Below are 19653 nucleotides of genomic sequence, written 5' to 3' on the forward strand. Positions count from 1 at the left end.
CGTGTTTCAACATCCTCACAGGTAACAGTTACTGAAACAGCAAATGAATCGCATTAAAAAAGGCAGGCAACAGACTCTGAGGACAGAGTTACAGGGGAGGCATTCCCCTGCAGAAGAGGGAACCAGAGATAGGCCAGGTCCCTAAAACTAGTTTTGAGCTTGTTTTGGGCACTTGTGTTGAATACCATTTGTTAGTTTGGTTGTGTCCAATTATAAAGAGGTTAAGAATTATTATCCTGTTGAGACTATTGTGTCCAGCTATTCTGATGAGAAAGATGATGTAAGTGTAAGTCTGAATAGCACAGAACTTAGAAAAGGGAAAGTAACAGAGAAAACTTCATCAATGGTCACCCACGCAAGGGTAAGAAAAACCTAATTTTGACGACTAGCTCCAGCCTCCCAAATGAAAAAAAGATGTACGGAAGTAGGGCTTTATTATGTCTCCACAGGACTTAGGAGAAATATGTGCAGAGACATGATTTATATCTCTTTGAGTACATATTTACCATATAATTTTCAGAAAACAAATCCCCCCAGTATTTGTAAGTACTGAATTTGGCCATGGAAGACCTGTTTCTGGTGCATAACCAGAGGAGCTTTCTATCTTAAAATGCATTTTTTTTTCTATTGAAAAAATTGGCATTGTTAAGTCTTAAAAAAGTACTAGTATAATTTTTGCTTGCCCTCTTGAAAGTCCTGGCTTCAAGGTTAACTATATCCAAGTGAAAATGAACACAGAAGATCTACTAGGATGGAGAGTCTTAGAACTCTGAAAGGATGAGAAATAAACTTTTTTCCTAGACTAGTTTTGCTGCCATTTTTATAAATCTTAAAGTTTTGGTATGGGAACTGCAACATCAATTAGGATATGATGAGTTAAATTTATCTTATTAAAATTCAGAAAGCATAGGGAAAGATGTAATGACATAAAACAGATAAAGATAATACTGTTTATAGCAAGATAAAACCACACTGCCATATTTCATATTTTATTCAATTTTAATATGGTTTCCATTATTAACTTTTAAAACAAAATGATTTCCAGTTTAGAAAACAATGCACTGACCACATAATTCCTTTTTTATTTTATACAGTTATACAAATATTCTAAATACACATTTTGTGTTTAAGATGATGGCAAATAAGATTGTACATAAGGAAAGAAAATATTTTAAGCATATTTAGAAGCAATAGAAATGTCTATACAAAACAAGCAAAAATGGAATAAAATTTTTTATTTTTAAAGTATTGCAACAGGCCCACAGGTTTGTAACAAAAATGTCTTTGCACAGTTCCTCACAATGCCCCATTAATAGCTAAAGCAAGACAGCGGTTTTAGAAAATAATGTTTCAAAATGCTACACGTGGTACTTTTGTTTGCACAGTTCGATCAAAATAACAACTCTACTCTGAGTCAAGCAAAACCTAGAGGAAATATACCAAACAACTTGAAAATCATTTGTATAAAATTCATTGCACATTATTTTTACTCAGTTGTTTGAAAAGTAAAAAAGTGTATTTACAAAATATTTCGCAGTCAAAATTATAAAGTGAATGGATATCTCTAAGTAACACGTCTTGATACAGACAGTTCAAGGAAAACACGAATGGTTTTTTAAAAAGAGGTTTTCAGTGCTCCTTCCACAGGGAAGTAAATATGATCTACTCAAATGGATTTACAAGATGTTACACATACTGGAGCAAATTCAACACCTGCATTATAAAACAATGTTAAAAAGGTGAAAGGATGAGGAATTTGTACATTGTAAGAAGTGAGCTATTCAGAGATTAACGAGTACAATTTTTAATTCAGTCAGCGTAAGCGTCTTCATGGTCTTCAGGTAATAGACAGACAGTGAACATACTTGACTCGATGAAAGTTGAAAAAGCACCATGCACAACAGTTTAGTGGTAAACTCTGAAAAAAATAGCACCTGGAATTCTCTGATATTGACAATTTAAAACTGGTCTAGTAATTGCCGGAGATATGGTGCCTTGGATAATTCTCTATTTACTCGGGAGAGTTTGTAAAGTACTGGGCAGTTCAGAGAAACACACGGGATATGTCGATCAAAGCAACCTGCACAGTTCTTGCATATCTGAAAGTATAAGAGGAGTACATAAAACGATAGGAAAGTTTCCATGTATATGTGTAAACAGCAAACTTTCAGTCCCTCCTTTCTGACCAACTACAGATTGCTGGCAGAAAATTTCATTAATTTTCATCTCTTTGAAACAAAGCCAACCCTAGGTTGAGACATTTCTAAAGGATATTATTTCACAAAACATAGAGCACAAAATTTCCTAAGGATTCATTTCACCCTGGAAATCAACTTTCATTTATAGTAGATTCCTATTATATTACTATAAATAAGATTCACATAAACAGGCTACCCAGTTAACATTTAGAGACTGTCTCTTAAATGAGGGCTGTGTACACTATTTTTTACGTTACTCAGATTTATCTTTTTATATACCAACTATAAAAAAGTTACCCATTTTCTTATTTCAGAAGAGAAAATGCTAGTATGGAAAAAAATCAAAGAATGTGAATTTAAAAATCGTAGTTAGTCTAGACCAATGGTTTCAACTCTGGCTATACGTGAGCTTAAAAACAGATAATGCCTGCACCCGATCCCAGATCAATGAATCAGAATTTCTGGGCATGAGAGCCTAAGAATCTGTACTTTTTAGGGCTCCCAGGTGATTCTGATAAACAGTGAGCTCTGATCTAAAGGAAAATAACTCGTAAGGCAATTTTTAAAAAGAATTATTACACTGTCTTACACAATGAATGATCTGATTTTAATATGTAAAGTCTCAAGTTACACATACGGTTAAAATAATGATAAAAGATGATAAAACATGAGAAACATGAAAAAATTTAAAAAGATTCTACTACCGAGGACCCCAAAGGTCAAGAAAATACAGGCTGATTTTTTCCTACGTGAATGGTATATCTAAGTAATTAAAAAAGAAGGCTACCATACAGTAGCTACTACTCCATCTTTTTAGAGAGAAATCAGATTTACTCCAGTTATTTCTGTGGTCTGTATCAAAAAGCTTCTGTTTTAGAGATGTCTCATAGGGCAAAAGATTTTTGTCCTCTGCCCCAACATTTTCCAGTCAGTTGAAAGGAACGTTTTTCCGAGCACAATGGTTACCATATCCAGCGTTACAATACGGCCACAAGCAGACAGCCGAGAGCTCCGTGCTTCAGCGGGCTCTCTGAGACTAAGCATGCTGTACTACTCTGCAGCCTTTCACCAGTGAGACCTCTGCCTAAAGACTCAAGACTAGTCCCAAATATAGACTGTCTGTACTACAGCTACATTCAGGTGCCAGGACAAACTGTTAAATATTTATGCACTCTCTGTGCTTATCTGATAAATAAGCCAGGATGGAATTACTTGCCTCACTAAATATATCTCAATGTTTGGTTTCAGGATCCTTTACTGGTGATTTAACACCCATGTACTGAGTTTTAAATGTAAGCTCTATTCAGTAAGCTTACATTTAAAACTTTAACCTCCATAACCTGGAAACTTACTTTTTAGCAGACATTCTAAAACAAAAAATCTACTTTAAAAATTTCAGTCAGATGCTTAATTTATTTTTAATTAAGTGTTTAAGGTGATGAATTTTTCTCTGAGAGCTACTATGGCTGTCTAGAATCTTACATGTATTGTTTCTTTAATAGGGAGTGTTTTCCAAGGAGAAGGATCATTTGTTTTCTGAGTTTAAAAATTAATTAGTAGTTTTATAGAATTGTATTGATAAAATGTTTGCAATACTTTTACTTTCTGAAGTTTATTAAGCTTTTCTCTATAGACTAAGATATGGCCAATTTTTAAATATTACATAAACACTTGGAAAAGAAGGTATCTTCTCTAATACTGGGTTACAGAGTTTGATACACAATCATAAGTTCTACCTTACAATGTTGTTTAGATCTTTAATAATTGTGTTCCAGGCAAAGGGTCAGGGTATTTTAAGGGCAGGATGTGGGAAAATTAAGGTGTATTCATGGATCTAAAAGAAGTTCAGTACAGCATGGGTGGAGGGTAGAGTATGAAGGGAGAAGGGCAAGAAATGGTGAGATAGGTAGCAGGTGGGGATCAGAATAAAGAAGAAGCTACAGGGCATGCTAAGGAGTCTGATTTTATCAGAGAAAGAGAGAAGGAGAAAGAGAGAGAACACCAGATTTGTATTTTTAAAAGATCGTTCTAGCTACAGTGTTGAGGACAGCAGAGGGGTAAGGGCAGGAGGCTGCTGCAGGAGTTTAGAGGGGAGAGAATGGTGGGCTGGGCTAGGATGGTAACAGAAGGGAAGAAGAAAAGTGAGGGTATTTAAGAACTATTTAGGAGATGGATGGGAGAGGGAAAAATCCACTTGTCATTTTAACAAGCTAGACTTCTGTGGCTGCATCAAAATAATCATACCTTTCAGATCCTACCATTCTTAATGAAATTTGTTTAATGCATTCTAGATGACTGGCTATACTCTGTAAGACTTAAGAATTTTCTGCCAGTGCAGAATAGCAGCTAGAATAGTGCAGAGGAAGTAGTCTATACTTTACCAGTCCTTAAGCATCTTTCTGTAATCATTCACATTCTGAAGAGCCTAGTCTCCTAAGAGATGGCTTCTCTCCGTGTTCACCTGCACAGCAGCTAGGCTGTCTTCCTAGGAGGCTGTGGATGCTCTGACTTGGTTCAAAACCTTCTTTACCTCAAGGACATACTGGCCTTTACACACTGGTGGTTGGATTATGTTAGGCCTGTGAGCAAATGAGCTGCCAGGAGCGGACTGTATTGGAAAATTTAGGTTGGAGTTGGATGGGACCTATGAAAGAGCATCAGGTCAGCCTGCATCCTGAGAAAACTGGGGCCAAGGGATATGGCCAGATACTAGAATCCTGATACCCTCACCATCAGCTTGATTTATTTCCACAAAATCATACTGCCTCTTGATTATGTGGTTGGTTTTAAAACATTCCAGTAACTTTATCTTGCACTTCTAAAGACAAAACAAACTCCATCTCAAAATTGTTATTCTCGCACCTGAATGCTAAAAATGTAACTTGAAACGTGATGGTATAAGAAGATATAATCAGTCCTTTAAGAAATACACTACTTAAAAAAATGTGCCATAATAATAATTTTTCTTTAGACTTCATTTCCCCACTTATTTCAAGAGATTTTTGTTCATTTCTGCTGGAATTCCCACATTTGAAAAATCACCTCTGCGTTTTATGTCTGTACCCCAGTTTGGCTGCTTAATAACAGTGGAACATGGGGCAAATTACTTAACCCCCCTTTTGTCAGGTTCCTCACCTGTAGAGGGCCCAGAACAGTCTCTGGTAGATAGGAAGCTCAATCATGTTAACTACTAACTTTCTGTCTGGACTCTCAGAATTGCAGACCTTCCAAGTTTACTAGCAATTCTCTAGGAAAACCAAATTTTATGAGAATGGTAAGTAGATACGGTAGACAGAGCAAGTGGTACTTTTCTTTTTTTTTTAATAGTATTTTTAAAAAAAGAAATTGGGTGGCTGGACATTGTAGTTCTATGGTTTTAATAAACATAATACATTATTCCATAAAAACAAAAAATAAAGTATATAACAAATTTAGCCATTTTTAATAGTTTAGTTCAACTATGATATTTTTGAGATTTTAGGAGGTTTATTCACTTAGAATCCTTACTCCATTTTCGTACCAGTTTCACATCTTATACTATACCTCAAGAGTTGACTACCTTTCCCTGAAAAATGATTGCTTGGGATTCTGGGTCTGTTGAATAAGGTCATACCTTTCCAAGTTGCTCCTGTTTCTGTTCCAACTCTCGAATTTCTTGGCTGAGGATGACTGCAACATGCTGAGGTTGGCTCCGACATTTACTGCAGACACCGTGCTGAGTCAGGTCATCACACACAGGACAGCGTAAGGTAGTGAAATACTGTGAAATAGTGCCTTTCCGCCCTTCAGCTTCACTTCGAGAGGAGCTGGTGGCTTTCTGGATCTACAAAAACATCAATTCAGAAAAAAGTCTGAGCCAGCTTCATAGCAGAGCTGCTATTCTCACGCTAATTACTGGTTTACTAAGGCATTATTTCATTCATTCCACAAATATTGAGTAGCTACTATGTGTTGGGCACTGTTCTAGACAATGGGGCTACAGAAAAGAACAAAGTCCTTCCTTTACACCTTAATATCATCAGATGTATACATATATTTTTTTCTTTTGGAACAAAAACAGTCTCAAGAGGCACAAACTTTCACTTAAAAAATAAGTAAGTCATCGGGATGTAATATATAGAAAAGGAAATAACAGTCAATAATATTGTAATGCCTTTAAATGGTAACAGATTACTAGGCTTTATCATGGTGATCATCTCATAATGTATATAAATGTTGAATCACTATGTTGTACTCCTGAAACTAGTATCAGATTGCATGTCAATGATACTTCAATAAAAAAAGAAAAACAGTCTCTTCTCAGTCAGTTTTTGGTTGAGCTACACAGATGTATGAGATCATACAGGGCAATGGAGATCAAGAGGACAATGGAAGAAATCCAGGTTGAGAGTGGCTACTGCTTAAGGCTGCACAATTTGGGCCGTGGAAGCAAGGCAAGTGGCAGGTTAAAAATAGCTTGTTAGGTAGTAGTGTGCAAAGTTCAAGCAAAAGTAAACCTGGAGCATTTCAAATGTAATTAGATACAGTCACCTAAGCATTCTTCATTTAAAGTTAATACTGGCTTCAGAGATCTATCTTCTGATACTCCTCACAATGAAATAACATTATCACCTTATTATTATACCCTTAGTGTATTCTCCTGGTGTCTTATAAGTCACCCTGCGTAAAAGTTATTAGGTCAGTGTTTTATAAATGTCATTGGTTTAACATTCTTGTTGGTGATGAAAGGAAAAGTAGTAATAGCTGTCTGGCGTAGAGCCCGGACGCAGCATTACGATGTCGCCAGCACAGGTTCTGTGAAGCACAGCTTCAACCTCCGTTTCCCAGCTTATTCTCTTCCTTGAGGCCCTAAGTGCTTACTGAGAAAGTAAAAATAATTTCCGTATAAACTTTTATCAGTCTGCCTGAATACTATCAGCTTCAAAGTCTGAGCAAATGACTGAGCAGATCGAATTCTAAACAGCAGATAACTGCTGCTCTCCTAGAGGAATGCATCCCAGCTATTACAGAATCACAAATCGCTCCTTCAGACTTCTAATGGGTAAACTAAGAAAGAAGAGTTCAAGCAAAACTCCCTTTGCTAAGATTCCACACTGCATGTTTTACTTTAGTCTGGTTTCTTCAGGACTATGTCTAGATACTACAACCTGTACATTTCTTAAACACCCATTTTGAAGGAATTTCTGCTCTCCATTTACTTCTTATTGGCTGATTTGAGTTATTTTGTAGTTAAAGGTTTACCACTGAATTAACTGTGGGATTTATTTTAGTATTCTATAATTTGGCTAGTCTGACAGAAGCTGGGAAGGCGTCTGTAGAAAAGAGCTTCTTTTAGAAAAGCAGAAGACTAGCACTTTCGCCAGTTTAGGGTAGTAGAGCATCTGCTTTGTCTCTCATAGCACATAAACAAAATCTTTGGTTCTACTGAAAATTTTAAGTGAGTTCTCTCAATACTCTAGCACAGGTACTAGGACTTACCCTTGGTAATTCATGATACCAGCTGAAGACATCGATTCCGATAAGTGAGAAGATTCTTGCCAGGGGTGGAAGGATTTGCTTGGTGATATAGTAGGTAGCATTCAGTCTCAGAGTCGGGTCCTGCAGGACTTCCACTGGCCGCCTTACCAGCTGGATAAGTGGTACTCCAGGGGTCCCATAAATGATGATGTATGGCACTCGCTCCCCAACTCGAGGCTCAGAGCGCCGGTCATAAGTAAGCATTTTCCTATTTAAATCCAAGTAAGATACACACTCATAGACTGTCACAGAATGCATCTTTCCAGAAACTTAAATGAGAGTTAAACAATAATAAAACCAAGAGAAACTAACAAGGGGTACTTTCAGGTTAAGAGTTACATGCAACTTTTTGAGAACTATATACACTGCACTTAGTTGGCACCAACTGGATATGCTCTAAGAGTTTAATAAAACTTACTCTGTTAACTTATTGCTACCTAGAGAACAATGTAAGTTGGCAGCTATCAATTAGCTTAAATGGTCTTCTATCCCCTAAGAGTAAGAACTAACGATCATAAATCTAACAATTAAAGGTAAGAGAAAATTTAGCTGGTTAAATGATCTGACTCCAGAATGATACCATCTAAGTGCTTTGGGAGCTCCATATTAAGGACTACCCTGAGATTCTGATGTGGGAAAAACAACCAACTCAAACTCTGCACCAGATTATAATTTCACTGAATTTAGTTTCTGCAGGAAAGGCCAGAAGAGGCCTTTCAGAATCCCAGGACCACACCTGCTAGGTACTGAGGCTTGTGCTGTTGTGTATATCATTACCTTGTAAGTTCCAGGGCTGGTACACAGGCTCCAGGCTTATAAAAGGAACTTCCTCTGTATTCCTTGGCAAAGATAAAATCTTGTATGCTGGCCTTTCCTTCTAGAAGCTTCATACACTGTCGCTGAACATACTGTTTAATTAAACTTATGTCTCTTGTTTCAAATAGCAGCTTTAGAGAACGCTCAAGTATCTTAAAAAAAAAAAAAAAAAAAGAACATGCTCATAAGTATAAAATGCCCTCTGGTATATTTCATCATTGTTGTTATACTTTCAATGACGTAACTACTGGGAAACTTGCTGATCTACCTAAACAATCTGCTACTTACAGTGATTGGATAACAAAAATGATTGAAACTGGAAAATATTTGAGACTTTATATAGCTTGCTATTTCTAAAAATAGAACATGTAGTTTGAGGAAAATCAGACTAGAAAGACATGCAGATGAAACTTCAGTAATTTATAGCACCATTGTTTAGAAATCCTCCTAACCTGTATTTGATAACCCAAGTAAACATAGTTTCGGTTACCCAAGGATGGATTATATTACTTATGAAATTTCTCTGTTGAGCTTCTCGTCTTTATCCTGCTCCATAGGTTATGGGTGCTGCCATATGATAACATATCACATCACCTCTAGATGATTAGGCAGAAGTTTTTTTTAATCAAGTTCATGTGTTATTTTTTAGCAATTGTGATAAAAGGTAAAGGTATGGGAGAAGTCAGAAACTAAGAACTTAAATAAGTTGTTTTCATTAGGAATGAGATTCTCAAAAAAATCATACACAAATAAACTATTTACAAAACAGAAGCAGACCCACAGACAGAAAACAAACTTACGGTTACCAAAGGGGAAAAAGAGGAGGGATAAATTAGGTGTTTGGGATTAGCAGATACAAACTACTATACACAAAAGAGATAAACAAGGTCCTACTGTATAGCACAGGGAACTGTATTCAACAGCTTGTAATAGAATATTTAATGAAAAATAATATATGTAACTGAATCACTATGCTGTACATCAGAAACACAACATTGTAAACCAACTATACTTCAATTAAAAAACAAAAACACAACAGCTCCTCATATGTAATCATATAGGCTACAGTTCCTCCACTTATATTTGTGCTTAAAGATTTTCACTAGATTCTTCAGCCACTAATTTCTTAAAGATGAAAATAAGAGAGAAAAAGCTTACCTTAGAAACAGCAGGGCAGGAGTCTCTTCTGACTGTTTCTATTCCTTTTGCATCAAATACTGGGTCCTTTTGATCCAGTGTTTCATACATATAACCCACATATCTCTTTTTTGTTTGTAAGACACAGGGCAAGTAAACCTGTGGCAAAATTAATAAAATGTCTCTCAAGAACCAATTTTTCCTAGCCACAAATATCTTATTTTTATATGCTTTTCTCTTTCTTTAACCTGATGTCAGTTATCAAAAAGTTCTAAATATGGCTTAGGGCCCAATAAATTCATGATACAATACTTGGATGTGAAAGCACACAAAGTGAGTTGTTTCTGCTTCCTCACCACACATACATTCCTTTACCTGCACTATCAGTTCTGCTCCTTCCTCAGCCGATACTGCTCTCTCAAAGTCATCAATCATATCTTTTAAACAATTAAAAAATTAAGTAACAAATATGGTACAAATTAAAAAAGTTCTAAGAGAACAGACAATGAAAAGTCTATCTTTCCCTCTGTAGGGATTTCTTGTATATTCTCCCAAAAATATTCTGTGTAAGTACATGTACTTACACGCATAATGGTAGCTTACCTTCCACTTCATTCTGCACTCAGCTTATTTTATTTAATAACTTTTCTTGGAGAGCATTCCATCCTAGTACAGAGGGCTCATTTTGTTTTGTAGAAACAAAGCAGTCCATTTTGTGAGGGTATCATAATTTTTGTAACCAGTTACCTACTATGGGTCATTTAGGATGTTTCCAATTTTTTGGAATTACAAACAGTCTTTCAGTGAACAACCGTGCATGGATTAATTTGTACGATAAATTCCTTGAAGTGGAATTCCTGGATAAATGGAATTCATCCACTCCTTTTTATGTTACCAAATTGGTCCTTTCCTCTGCCCCCAAGCTTTATCAGTAATCACACTAAACATAAGTGGTGTAAAATGGTGCAAAAAGTGTAAAAATGGAAATAGTGTAAAAGGTCATAGGGATCAGATTAGATGTGATCAAGAAGACTGAGTCAATATGCTTTCTACTAGAAATCCATTTTAAATATAAGGACATAGGAAGGTTAGAAAAAGACACTTGCTAACACTAATCAAAATAAAGGTAGAGTAGCTTTATCAATATCAGAAAAAGTAGATTTCCAGACAAGGAATATTATCAAAGATAAAAGTAACAATTAATCAAGAAGATACATAACCATAAATGTATAGGCACTTATTATTAAGAAAATTTCAAAATACATGAAATACAAATTGGCAGAACTACAAGGCAGAGAAAGGCAAACTATGATTATACTTGGAGACTTTAACAGCTCTGTCTTAGAAACTGACAGAAAATCAAACTGTTGTTATTGGCTTCAACAACACTATCAATTAACTTAACCTAAATGACATTATAGAACATTGCACCCAATGATCAAAATATATGGAGCTTTTCAAGGTCACATGGGAATATTCACTAAGAGAGACCATATGCTAGACCAAACAACAAACTTTAATAAACTTAAGAGCACTGAAGTTATACAGACTATGTTCTTCAACCACAGTGGAATTAAATTAAAATAACAAAAAGATTTCTGGAAATCCTTAAATATTTGTAACATAAACAACACACTTCTAAATAACCTACAGTCATTATCATTGAAGCATATGAATAATGAAAGCACAAGATATCAAAATTTGAAGTTAAAGTGTCTTGAGGGAAATTTACCTTTAAATGGTTATATTAAAAATATTTATTTAAAATAAATGACTCAAGCTTCTAAATTAAAATGACAGGAAAGAAGAAGCAAACTAAACCCAAAGTAGGCGTAAGGAATTAAATAATAAAGAGTATAAATTAATGAAATTGTTCTTCAAAGAGTTCTATAAACAGATAGAATGATCAAGGGGAATAAAAGAGAAAAACATAAATTATCAACATCAAAAGTGAAAGAAGGGATGTCACTAAAGATTTTATAGATATCAAAATCACAATACGGAAGTATAAATAATTCAAGCTAATAAATTTAACAATTTAGGAGAAATGGACCAATTCCTTGACAAGTTTTAAAATTGACATGAGAAAAACCTGAATAATACATATTAAAGATACTTAATTTGCAATTGAAAATCTCCTCCCCTCCCATAAAATTTCAGGACCAGATTGCTTCACTGATGAATTTTATCGACCATTTAAGAAAGAAAAAACTGTACCAATCTTACACACTTTTTCTTTCAGAAAATAGAAGAGTGAACATTTCCAACTCATTTTATGAGATCAGTTTTTTTTTTTGTCCAAAACCAGACAAAGACAATACAAGGAAAATAAAAACCTAACCATCAATATTCATCATGAACATATGCATCACAATTCTTAACAAATGTTTGTTTTCTTTGAGAAGGTTTATAGTTTTCCCTTTTATGTTTAGGTCTGTGTTCTATTTCAGATAAACTTCCATGTCTGGTGTTATTTTCTAAGGACACCATGGGCTTCACTTTGCCAGGCAGGCTGAGTGTCTGCAGCATTACACAACTACTTCTAGAATAGCACTGATCCTCACTGTTTTCTAATCCACCCCACCCCCTCCAGTTAGAATGCCCATCCTTCAGGGCACATACCATATCCAAATCCTGTCTGAATCTCTTCTACCACAATTCTTGCTTCAGAGTCGGTGCACAATAAACACCTGGGAGTCATCTTGGACTCTTTTCTCTCTCTTTACCCTTTCCACACCCACTCTCCTACATCAATCACCTAACTCCTGCTCATCCTTCTTTCTCAGTATCTCCTGAATTGTCATTTCTTTATTTTTCGCTAGTTCAGGTCACTGCTTCAGGCTGCAGGAGGCATCCTATCTTGAGGTTGCAAGAGGCATCCTATCTTGAGATTCTCCTCTTCCCAATTTCTGTTCATACCACTGCAAGTCCAGTCCTCCCCAAATAGCTCTGATCATGTCATGCTCTTGTTTAATAAACTTTCTTGAATAAAGTTTAATACTTTAGCTTGGCATTCAGGACAGTCTGTAATCTGGTCTTTATTTTTCCAGGCTTCCCTCCTGCTAATCTGTATTCCCATATTGTGCATTCCCAATTCCGTATCTTTCCACATGCCATTTTCTTCTGTGCAAAATGACCTCAGTGCCATGGCTGCCTACTGAAATTATAACCATTTTCTGAGACACAGTGCAATATTACCTCTTACATGGAGTCTCCCCATCCAGCCTAAGAGGACACATACCTCTTTTTCTTACCATGCTTAGAAGACTGCTCTCTATGTTTACAATAAAAAAATTGTTTATATACAGTTCTAATCTTTCCTTTCAGATTACTGGCTTTTAGAGGGCAGGAGTGTGTCTTATGCATCTTTGCATTCCACACCTCTCCTAGCTCAGTATCTAAAGTAAAGTGAAAAGGTTCTTGTGGCAGACTGCATTTTCCAAAGAAACAAGATCTCCTATCCCACATGGCCTTCTTATAAGTGTGTCTCTGACATTCTTCCCATTAAGAGATGGGGGCCTGTGTTCTCTCTTAAATTTAGATAGGCTATGATGCTATGTGACTGGGAGACTAGGTCATAAAAAGCAAAGCAGCTTTTGTTTGTTTCTCTTTGCGGTGTTCATTCCTGGAACTCAGCTATCATGCTGTGAGGAAGAACAAGTCGCCCCAGGGAAAGGCCATGTGTAGATGTTCCAGCTGACAGCCCCAGCTGATATGCCAAACAGCAGCCAGTATCAACCCCAGACGTGAGAGTGGGCAAACTTCAAGTGATTTCAGTCCTTAGCTGTCAGCTGGGTCACTCTGGCCTTTAGATTTTCCCAGTTGAGGACTAAGACAGTGTGGAGCAGATGGGAGCCATCCCTGCCGCACCCTTTCTGAATTCCTGACCCATGAAATCTGTAAGCATAATAAAATGAGGCTTGTTTTACACCATTAAGTTTGAGGTTACACAGTGATAGGTAATTGGAACAATCTTTTCCTTTCTTTATATAAAGACATTACTAAAAAATTTGAGAAAATTACACAAAACTAAGGGAAAAATATTTCAAAATTTAATACTTTCACTGATCTGTGTAAAATTACTGATTCTGAATTCTGTATTGAAAAAGTCAGAAATCTCTCGAAGGTATGTGGATTTTGTATGTGATTATCAGTATTAAATTTCTCTTACCTTTTCAAACTTCAGTTTCACTGGTTTAGGATTGGTAGCAGTTACAGCTTCAGCAATTTCCTGACCAATCTTAAAAGACTGCTCCTTAGTGGCTCCCTTCAGTAGCACAAACATACTAAGAGCATTAAAAATAGAGTAAGGTAATAAGAAAGTCATTGCAACAAAAAATTTTTATCAGTAGTAATTTTCCTGGCTAATACTCTAATAACAGAAGAAAACCTTTTTCCTCCTTACTCTTCCTTATTAAATTGCTTCCTGTCTAACCTTTCTTGTTTTATCACACTTCCCTTGTGTATTCATGGTCTCCCTTATTACAGATCTTTAAGACATCCAGTATTTCTAGTTCAGCTACACACGGACCAGCTATCACAGCTGCCAAGAAGGTCTTGGGTCATTCCTAGACACTTACAGCTTTCCATGACACATAATTATGTCAATCAAAAAATAAAATGTGATTATAAAGAAATGGAAAGTTCACTTGTGATATGGGAGGAAATTTCCTTCCAGAACCAACTTAAAAAAGAACACATGCATATTTTGTAAAATATGTTCACTGAAGAACAGTTAGAAAATAGAAAAAGGCACCAGAAAACAGCCATCTATAATATCACCACTCAGAAAAGTCATTATAAACATTCTATGTATATCCATAAATTTTTTCTCATTTGGGATCACAAATCAGAGTTTGATAACCTTCTCCTCTCATTTAACGGTATATTGTGAATATTTTCCCATGTCACTTAATTCTTTTACATCATTTTGACAGTTGTACTATATTTTAATGTATGGATGTAGCATAATTTAACCAAACTCCTATCATTGAAAATTTGTCATTGAAATTTTTTTCTAGTATTTCACATGTAATAATAATTTGGCACATTCCCTATGTCCTTAAAATAAATTCCTAGAAATGAAATTTCTGGATAAATGGTATACACTAAAAATATTTTTTGAAAGATAATGTCAAACTCAATTCCAGAAAGATTTTTCTGTTGTACAATCCCGCCAGCAGTATATGCAGGTCAAGAGGGAAGGATTTTTTTTTTAAATCCTTTTAAAGAAATGTACATGTACTATTTTTTTTTCCTGAAGTTTAGTTCATACTTTATTTTATTTATTGTATTTATTTTGTTTTGGGGAGGGGTAATTAGGTTTACTTATTTATTTTAATGGAGGTACTGGGGATTGAACCCAGGTCCCCGTGCACATGAAACACACACTCTACCACTGAGCTATACCCTCCCTGAAGGATTTGTAACGTGGATTAAAAATTCCAGTACAAAAAATACTCAAAAATAACTGATAAAATAAACATATTGGCATTTTTTCCCTAAAAGAATCCTGTTAATTTAGTGTGTTTTTTCAAGAATTTTATATAATATACAGTACATACTTATGTCTAGCTTCTTTCATTCAGTGTATTTTCGAGATACATCCATATTGCTGAAGTAAAGTAACTGGTTCCTTTTTATTGCTGAATAGTATTCTAATGTATGCATATGCCACATTTGTTGATCCATTCACCCACTGATGAACCTTTGGACCATTTGCTGTTTTGGACTATCAAGAATAAAGCTGTGGTGAAGATTTGCATCAAGTCTTTGTGTGGACCTAAGTTTTCATTTCTCTAAGGTAAATATTAAGTAGAACTGCTGAGTCATATGCCAGGGGTGTGTTTAACTTAAGATATAACTGCCAAATTTTTAAAATATTATGCTTAAAATGTTCAGATGCAATGACGAATTAAAGTGTCCACACTCACATATCTATAACGTCCTAGAACAGGCCGAACTAAGCTGCGGTGATAGCAGAAAAGTGGTTGCCTGGGGGTAGGAGATGAAAGTGAGGGACTGACTGCGAAGGAGCATGACAGAGCTTCCCGTGGTGATGGAAATGTTCTCTGTCTTGACAGCAGTAGCAGCTGGTTATATAGGTCTATACATTTGTATACTGAACTACACACTGTGCACTGCTTTTGTTAAAAATTATACCTAAATAAAGTTGATAAAAATTAAACATCTGTATACCCTATATCTTAAAAGTTATAGGGTATATATTTGAGATTTTACCTAGTAGTGTTAGTGGGTTTACTTGAGTCTGTCTATGCTGTTTGGACCAGTTTTATTTGGAGCTAAGCTTCAAGACAGCTGGCCAGGATTAATGGAAATTCTTGCTCACTTAACAGAATGGAGGTGACTGGCCTACAAGGAGGACTGTTTCAAAGTAACTTTCTATTTGTCTGTCACTGATGTTTTTAATCTAGCTGAATAACCTTTATCTTTGGGTTGATAGATCCAAGTTCACATTTACAGCAGTGATTGTCACGTGGAGGGGATGTGTAGTTGAGTGGGAATATTAGAATTCCCTAGGAAGCATTCCTCAATTATATTTTGAAGAATTTCCCAAGAGATTCTTTTGGTTCTCTACCACCTTTCTGCTACCCTGGAACTGTGTGTCTTGTCAAATGTCCTTCCCTATCCTGCCTGAGAATCACTACTAATAGAGAGCTTCAATAACTGATGGGACTAGGTCTACCCTATGAGGGTGGGATAAATATTACTGAGAACCACTATTATTATAAAATAATTGTTTGCATCACTATAGTATAAAAAATACAGTATGCTTATTATACTTTCTATGTGGATAATAATCTGTAACTACTTTAGAAAGAGAAACATCCTTCTAACAGAGTAATTTTTTTGGGGGGGAGAAGGAACCAGTGTAATGTCTAGTCGTTATTGGGAAGAAGAAACTTGACAGCACATCTTAAGTGAGTGCAGGGGCTCAGTGGGCCAGCTGGTGGGGCACCAGCTTGTAATGGGCATCACTGGGTCTTGCCTTTGTGCAGCCAGAACCAGATGATGGCACTGTTGTCTTCTTCACAGACACAGCCCACTATTCACTTGTTGGTGATGGAGGGGACTAAATTAGGGTCTTCCTTGGTATCTGAGACTGCCTTTGAGGCTAGCACATTGCATGGGTCCAGTCCCTTGTGGGCAGCCATCATGAACTCCCTCTCCAGCCTAGTAGCCTGTTCATCGTCAGTAGTAACACCGCCTCTAGATGCCATAGAGCGCACTGTGGTGTCTACATTGGGACCGTGGGCCCTCAGGACCTGTGCAACCAGCGCTCCACGGAGTAACCTTGAAGCCATCACACCCTAATAGATTAATTTTGATGTTTTGGTAACCAATCTTCTTTAGCTAGACCCCGAGATTCATAAAATCAGCAGTCCTGAAACTAGAGGGAGGCAATGGTCATTCACCATTATTTATCAGAGTTCCTTCATTTTGACAATGAGACAACTTGAGCCTCATAGAAGCAAAGCGACTTTTTGATGTCATGCAATCAGCTAGGAGTATAGCCAGAAAGAGAATTCAGATCTCATTCTTGGTTAAGAACTCTTTCCCTCCACCAAGCATTATCCCTAGAGCAGTGTTTCTCAATTTGTTACCATTATTGCCCTCCTCACCAAAAAGGTTAAAAGTAAATTTAACAAAAACTAATTACTAAGGAATAAAATTTTGTTGGGTAGGGCTGAGCTTTGTGGGGCCAAAACCCACCGTCCTATCTAAGTGTTTTTGGCTGCTAAGGGCCAATTTGTACCCTGTTGGGGCAGTACTGTTACCATTGAAAATGCATGCTCTAGAGTGAATTGCCCTCATACAGTAAATTTCAATAAACATTTGGTGAATGAATTAGAGACTGAACGGTGATCACAAGTTCTAATGTTACTGCAATTAAATTTCCTTGACTGGAATCATAAAAGAGATATGCCAATTTATGGCTCCATTGCTGCCTAGCTGGGTGACCTTAGACAAGTTTCTTATCTCAGGGGAATTGTTCTTAAGCAGCACCTGAGACCGTGCCTCCTAGGGTTTTCTCCCAACCACATGAAAACCCCTAACAGTCCTCTTCTAGCTCTGACATTCTGGGTCTGTGTTTTTTGGTGTGTTTGAATCCCTAAAAATCTTAAAGGCTAAACAACGTTAACTATAATCAGAATCATGCCAATTTCTTTTTTTTTAAACTTTTTTTTGAGTTATAGTCATTTTACAATTTGAGTTGTGTTAAATTCCAGTGGAGAGCACAATTTTTCATTTATATATGAACATACATACATTCATTGTCACATTGTTTTTTTGCTGTGAGCTACCACAAGATCTTGTATATATTTCCCTGTGCTATACAGTATAATCTTGTTGATCTATTCTGCATATGCCTGTCAGTATATACAAATTTTGAACTCCCAGTCTGTCCCCTCCCACTCTCCTTCCCCTTGGCAACCACAAGTTTGTATTCTATGTCTATGAGTCTGTTTCTGTTTTGTATTTATGTTCTTTTTTTTTAGATTCCACATATGAGCGATCTCATACGGTATTTTTCTTTCTCTTTCTGGCTTACTTCACTTAGAATGACATCCTCCAGGGACATCCATGAGAAAAGGGAACCCTCCTATACTGCTGGTAGGAATGTAGTTTGGTGCAGTCACTGTGGAAAACAGTATGGCGATTCTTCAAAAGACTAGGAATAGACTTACCATATGACCCAGGAATCCCGCTCCTGGGCATATATCCAGAAGGAACCCTACTTCAAAAAGACACCTGCACCCCAATGTTCATATCAGCACTATTTCAATAGCCAAGACATGGAAACAGCCTAAATGTCCATCAACAGATGACTGGATGAAGAAGAGGTGGTATATTTATACAATGGAATACTATTCAGCCATAAAAACCGACAACATAACGCCATTTGCAGAATCATGTCAATTTCTGATGCTGGGTCTGTGTTGTCAACCATTGACGTGTATGACCCTGAATTAAACTCAACAATTTAAATGTTTAACTTTCTTCTCTTCCCTAAATATTTTGTGAGGAGCTCTGTCAACAAGGAGCAGAACTATGTTCTAGTAAACTTTTATATTGTTAGATTACTCAGATGAAGTCATTTTATAGAGCAGTGAAATACCTAAAGTCAAACAGTAGAGACTATGGATAATTAGGTTCTGGAAAACTTGAAACTATTTCCACCTGTTGTTAATGTAACAGCTGCTATATGAGGCAAGGTCTCATTCAGCATTAATATAATCATGCTGATTTCATATTCATTAAATAACCAGAGAAGATTAAATGCTGTTTAAAGATTACCTAGAAGCTATTTTCAATGATTAGAAGCATTATCTCCGATTGCTCCATTTGACTGTAAAGTGATCAGAGCTCCTGATGCAAGTGCTCTTAGAATGATCACATTGTGACTGTAAGCCTTCAGTATGAAAAAAATTTCAGACTTTAAGAAATTTGCATATTGCCTATATTCTAGAAGAATTTTAATAAGTCATACAAATAAGATGTTACATAAATAAATGGGCCCTAAAAAACACCAAAGCAAGCAAGCAGGCTGAGGTTATTAATTCAGGATTCAAAGGATGTTCTATCCTTTGTGAGTCTGTGGATATGGGCTTTAGGAAGTCAGTGAGCCTCTGGAATCAAGTGGAAAACTGTATTTGTCTATATGTCCTATTTGTAGAAGAAGGTCAACAGGTTTTGCGGCCTAGTGTAAAGTTAAACACTCATACCTTTGGCAACTGTCTTTCAAAAACAGTTTGATTATTTTAAGGTATATATTTAAACTGAGACAGCTGCAGCTGTCTGAGGAATTCTTCACATTAAAAACTGTTTCTTTAAACAGACTACATTCCTATGTAAACAATTTTAACAGATCTCTATCTACTTAGCTACCTGGAGAGGTGCCATGGGAATCGTCAGTCTCTGGCTCAGGACATGTACATTTTCTGTCTCTTAAGGGCTGGAA

General features: G+C 36.3%; 1 protein-coding gene and 1 pseudogene across 4 annotated transcripts in view; both read right to left on the reverse strand.

Annotated features, from left to right (window-relative positions):
- Positions 1-973: 973 nt before the first annotated feature.
- Positions 974-19653, reverse strand: part of REV3L (REV3 like, DNA directed polymerase zeta catalytic subunit) — a 143582-nt gene continuing 124902 nt past the window's right edge. For all 4 annotated transcript variants that reach the window (XM_032484708.1, XM_032484707.1, XM_032484709.1 and 1 more), the window contains 6 exons: positions 13840-13954; positions 9690-9827; positions 8493-8683; positions 7677-7923; positions 5812-6021; positions 974-2099 (listed from right to left, as the gene is read on the reverse strand). In XM_032484708.1, coding sequence (XP_032340599.1) covers positions 1959-2099; positions 5812-6021; positions 7677-7923; positions 8493-8683; positions 9690-9827; positions 13840-13954 — 1042 coding nt within the window. In that variant the 3' untranslated portion in view covers positions 974-1958. The remainder of the gene's footprint in view (positions 2100-5811; positions 6022-7676; positions 7924-8492; positions 8684-9689; positions 9828-13839; positions 13955-19653) is intronic.
- LOC116665330 lies at positions 13964-17961 on the reverse strand (annotated as a pseudogene).

The sequence above is a fragment of the Camelus ferus genome, chromosome 8, assembly GCF_009834535.1.
Source record: "Camelus ferus isolate YT-003-E chromosome 8, BCGSAC_Cfer_1.0, whole genome shotgun sequence".
Lineage (NCBI taxonomy): Eukaryota > Metazoa > Chordata > Mammalia > Artiodactyla > Camelidae > Camelus > Camelus ferus.